The 3,770-nt window shown below is 41.7% G+C and overlaps 1 protein-coding gene and 1 long non-coding RNA gene across 3 annotated transcripts in view; both read right to left on the reverse strand.

Annotated features, from left to right (window-relative positions):
- The window catches only part of LOC110454274, a 6,399-nt gene extending 4,712 nt beyond the window's left edge, over positions 1–1,687 (reverse strand). The window contains exons 1-2 of the long non-coding RNA XR_002463360.1: positions 1,594–1,687; positions 1,511–1,525 (exon numbers count right to left, since the gene is read on the reverse strand). This is a non-coding gene — a long non-coding RNA (uncharacterized LOC110454274). The remainder of the gene's footprint in view (positions 1–1,510; positions 1,526–1,593) is intronic.
- Positions 1–2,111, reverse strand: part of LOC110454273 (monocarboxylate transporter 9-like) — a 48,669-nt gene extending 46,558 nt beyond the window's left edge. The window contains exon 1 of one of the 2 annotated variants that reach the window (XM_021503702.1): positions 1,989–2,111. In XM_021503702.1, the coding sequence (XP_021359377.1) occupies positions 1,989–2,044 (56 nt within the window). In that variant the 5' untranslated portion in view covers positions 2,045–2,111. Of the gene's footprint in view, positions 1–1,977 lie in introns of both variants that reach the window. The other variant, XM_021503703.1, reaches the window with a different exon arrangement.
- Positions 2,112–3,770: the final 1,659 nt, after the last annotated feature.

Consider the following 3,770-nt stretch of genomic DNA (forward strand, 5'->3'; position numbering starts at 1 on the left):
TTGACCTACTGTATGTGGACGATGGTGTACCTCCTATATACCGACCTACTCTGTGTGGACGATGGTGTACCTCCTAAATACCAACCTACTCTGTGCGGAGGATGGTTTACCTCCTAAATATTAACCTACTCTGTGTGGACGATGGGGTACCTCCTAAATACCGACCTACTCTGTGCGAACGATGGTGTACCTCCTAAATATTGACCTTCTCTGTGTGGACGATGGTGGACCTCCTAAATACCAACCTACTCTGTGTGGAGGATGGTTTACCTCCTAAATATTAACCTACTCTGTGTGGACGATGGGGTACCTCCTAAATACCAACCTACTCTGTGCGGAGGATGGTTTCCCTCCTAAATATTAACCTACTCTGTGTGGACGATGGGGTACCTCCTAAATACCGACCTACTCTGTGTTGACGATGGTGTACCTCCTAAATATTGACCTACTTTGTGTGGACGATGGTGTACCTCCTAAATATTGACCTTCTCTGTGTGGACGATGGTGGACCTCCTAAATACCAACCTACTCTGTGTGGAGGATGGTTTACCTCCTAAATATTAACCTACTCTGTGTGGACGATGGTGTACCTCCTTAATATTGACCTACTCTGTGTGAACGATGGTGTACCTCATTAATATTGACCTACTCTGTGTGAACGATGGTGTACCTCATTAATATTGACCTACTCTGTGTGAACGATGGTGTACCTCATTAATATTGACCTACTCTGTGTGAACGATGGTGTGCCTCCTTAATATTAACCTACTCTGTGTGGACGATGGGGTACCTCCTAAATACCAACCTACTCTGTGTGGACGATGGTGTACCTCCTAAATATCGACCTACTCTGTGTGGACGATAGTGTACCTCCTAAATACTAACCTACTTTGTGTGGACGATGGTGTACCTCCTAAATACTGACCTACTCTGTGTGGACGATGGTGTACCTCCTTAATATTGACCTACTCTGTGGGAACGATGGTGTACCTCCTAAATATTGACCTTCTCTGTGTGGACGATGGTGGACCTCCTAAATACCAACCTACTCTGTGTGGAGGATGGTTTACCTCCTAAATATTAACCTACTCTGTGTGGACGATGGTGTACCTCCTAAGTATTGACCTACTCTGTGTGGACGATGGTGTACATCCTAAATATTGACCTACTCTGTGTGGACGATAGTGTACCTCCTAAATATTGACCTACTCTGAGTGGACGATGGTGTACCTCCTAAATACCAACCTACTCTGTGCGGAGGATGGTTTCCCTCCTAAATATTAACCTACTCTGTGTGGACGATGGGGTACCTCCTAAATACCGACCTACTCTGTGCGGAGGATGGTTTACCTCCTAAATATTAACCTACTCTGTGTGGACGATGGTGTACCTCCTAAGTATTGACCTACTCTGTGTGGACGATAGTGTACCTCCTAAATATTAACCTACTGTGTGTGGACGATGGTGTACCTCCTAAATACCGACCTTCTCTGTGTGGAGGATGGTGTACCTCCTAAATACCGACCTACTATGTGTGGACGATGGTGTACCTCCTAAATACCAACCTACTCTGTGCGGAGGATGGTTTATGACCTACTGTGTGTGGACGATGGTGTACCTCCTAAATATTGACCTACTCTGTGTGGACGATAGTGTACCTCCTAAATATTAACCTACTTTGTGTGGACGATGGTGTACCTCCTAAATACCGACCTACTCTGTGTGAACGATGGTATACCTCCTTAATATTGACCTACTCTGTGTGAACGATGGAGTACCTCCTTAATATTAACCTACTCTGTGTGGACGATGGTGTACCTCCTTAATATTGACCTACTCTGTGTGAAAATTGTAAACCATGGTTGCGTTGTCTTTATTTCACGGTTACCATACAAAATACGCCACAAAAGTATTGTATGGCACACACGCAAAAAATAATACTGTTAAAATATGGTATAGAATAAATGCAGTACCTACCAATCACATACTTGGTCCAGTCAGGTGAAGCTGAAATATGTACGAAGCTTCGCCTACAGCTGGACATATGGAAATGCGGGTTATCTGTCTGTTTCAGATAAACGTTTCTACTGCATACACAGCTGCCCCATCATACAAAGCTTTCGTGTAAGTCATCGTCTGTGATCTAAGGGGCTCCAAATGGGTGTTGTTATATACGTTGTTGCGTATATAATTTATATGTATTGGCGACAGATTTTGTACATTGTAAGCACGATGTATTTAACATTTATGGTCTATGCATTGAAACATTATCATGAGACTCAACTTTCAACAAATGTCTGCATGTGTAAGCGTGTAAAATTATACAAGCAGATTGTCGCTTGTGAGTCAAAGGTACTTGACATGCGATGACTAAAACTACGGCGACCCATATAAATAGTCACTTTACACCCATATCAGTCCTCAGTTTACACCTATATCAGTCCTCAGTTTACACCTATATCTGTCGCCAGTTTACACCTATATCTGTCGCCAGTTTACACCTATATCAGTCGTCAGTTGAGGCGTAGGTTTACATCCATCAGCCGAATGAACGAGAGGACCTATTTTATGGGTCGTATTATACAGTTTATAGTGGTAATACAGTTCTATCCTATTTTATATCCACCGTTTAAGCTTTGAACAGTCTAAAAACGGCGTACCGCTTCAGATTGTACATCGCTCCACGGTGGTGCATATATATGTATCCATTTGTAGGTACTCATGCATACATATATATGTTCGACTGGACATAAAATTGCTGTGGGGTGGTAAGGAATAACGGGATAAACGAATAATGAACCAATAATCGATATCTGTTTATCTAACACAGTGAATAGTGTAATATCAACAATATCCAATCAATCAAAATAATAAACAAATTAAGTTAATCTTACAAAAACTAATAAAACATTTATTAAATTCAAAAAACCTAAAACATTTCACATCCGGTTGATGTAAGAAAGCTGCAACGTATGTGTTCTGACCACGTGCGGGTAGTTCCGTTTATAAAAAGGACGAGTCTGCCACCCACAGCAATCTTATGTCTAATAGAGTAAAATACTATATATATGTGTATACATGATTAAATACACGTAAAAAGTAAACACAATAACCACTAAAATATCCTCACACAACCAACCAACCAACCCAACCCCCTCCCACAAACCATCCCCAACACCACTCCGGTCCAGACTACCAGCATTTAATATAACCCATGAACCCTTCTACAAATATCTTGACACCCAGCACATCTTTCAACCTCCAGCCCCTCCAGCCCCCATCCAGGTTATAACCCAACTATAACACTAATCACCCCCACCACCCACCTCCACACACCCTCCCCGTTTTTCCTCTTTACCCATACTAATAATCACACTATTCACTAAAAATCATAAATGTCGGAACGATGAGCAGAAATAAGTGAAAGACAAGTCGAGGTTTATAAGAAAGATGAAATTGGTACATGCAGAGTCATGTTTATTCTCAGTGACGAATGATGAGGAGAGGAGTACATGGAACGGACATAAAAAAAACCAGCACATGCATGACACTAACCACTAATATACAGTCCGTCGGATGAGACTATAAATGGTGACCCGTGTGAGAACTGTCAAATCTCGCACGGAAAAAATCCCTCTGGGTTTTTCGAAAAAGAGGAGGCATCAGTCCTCAGTTTACACTTTTATAAGTCGTCAGTTTACACTTATATTAATTTTCAGTCTGATACACATCAGTCATCAGTTTACACTTTTATAAGTCGTCAGTTTACA

The sequence above is a fragment of the Mizuhopecten yessoensis genome, unplaced genomic scaffold, assembly GCF_002113885.1.
Source record: "Mizuhopecten yessoensis strain PY_sf001 unplaced genomic scaffold, ASM211388v2 scaffold7743, whole genome shotgun sequence".
NCBI lineage: Eukaryota > Metazoa > Mollusca > Bivalvia > Pectinida > Pectinidae > Mizuhopecten > Mizuhopecten yessoensis.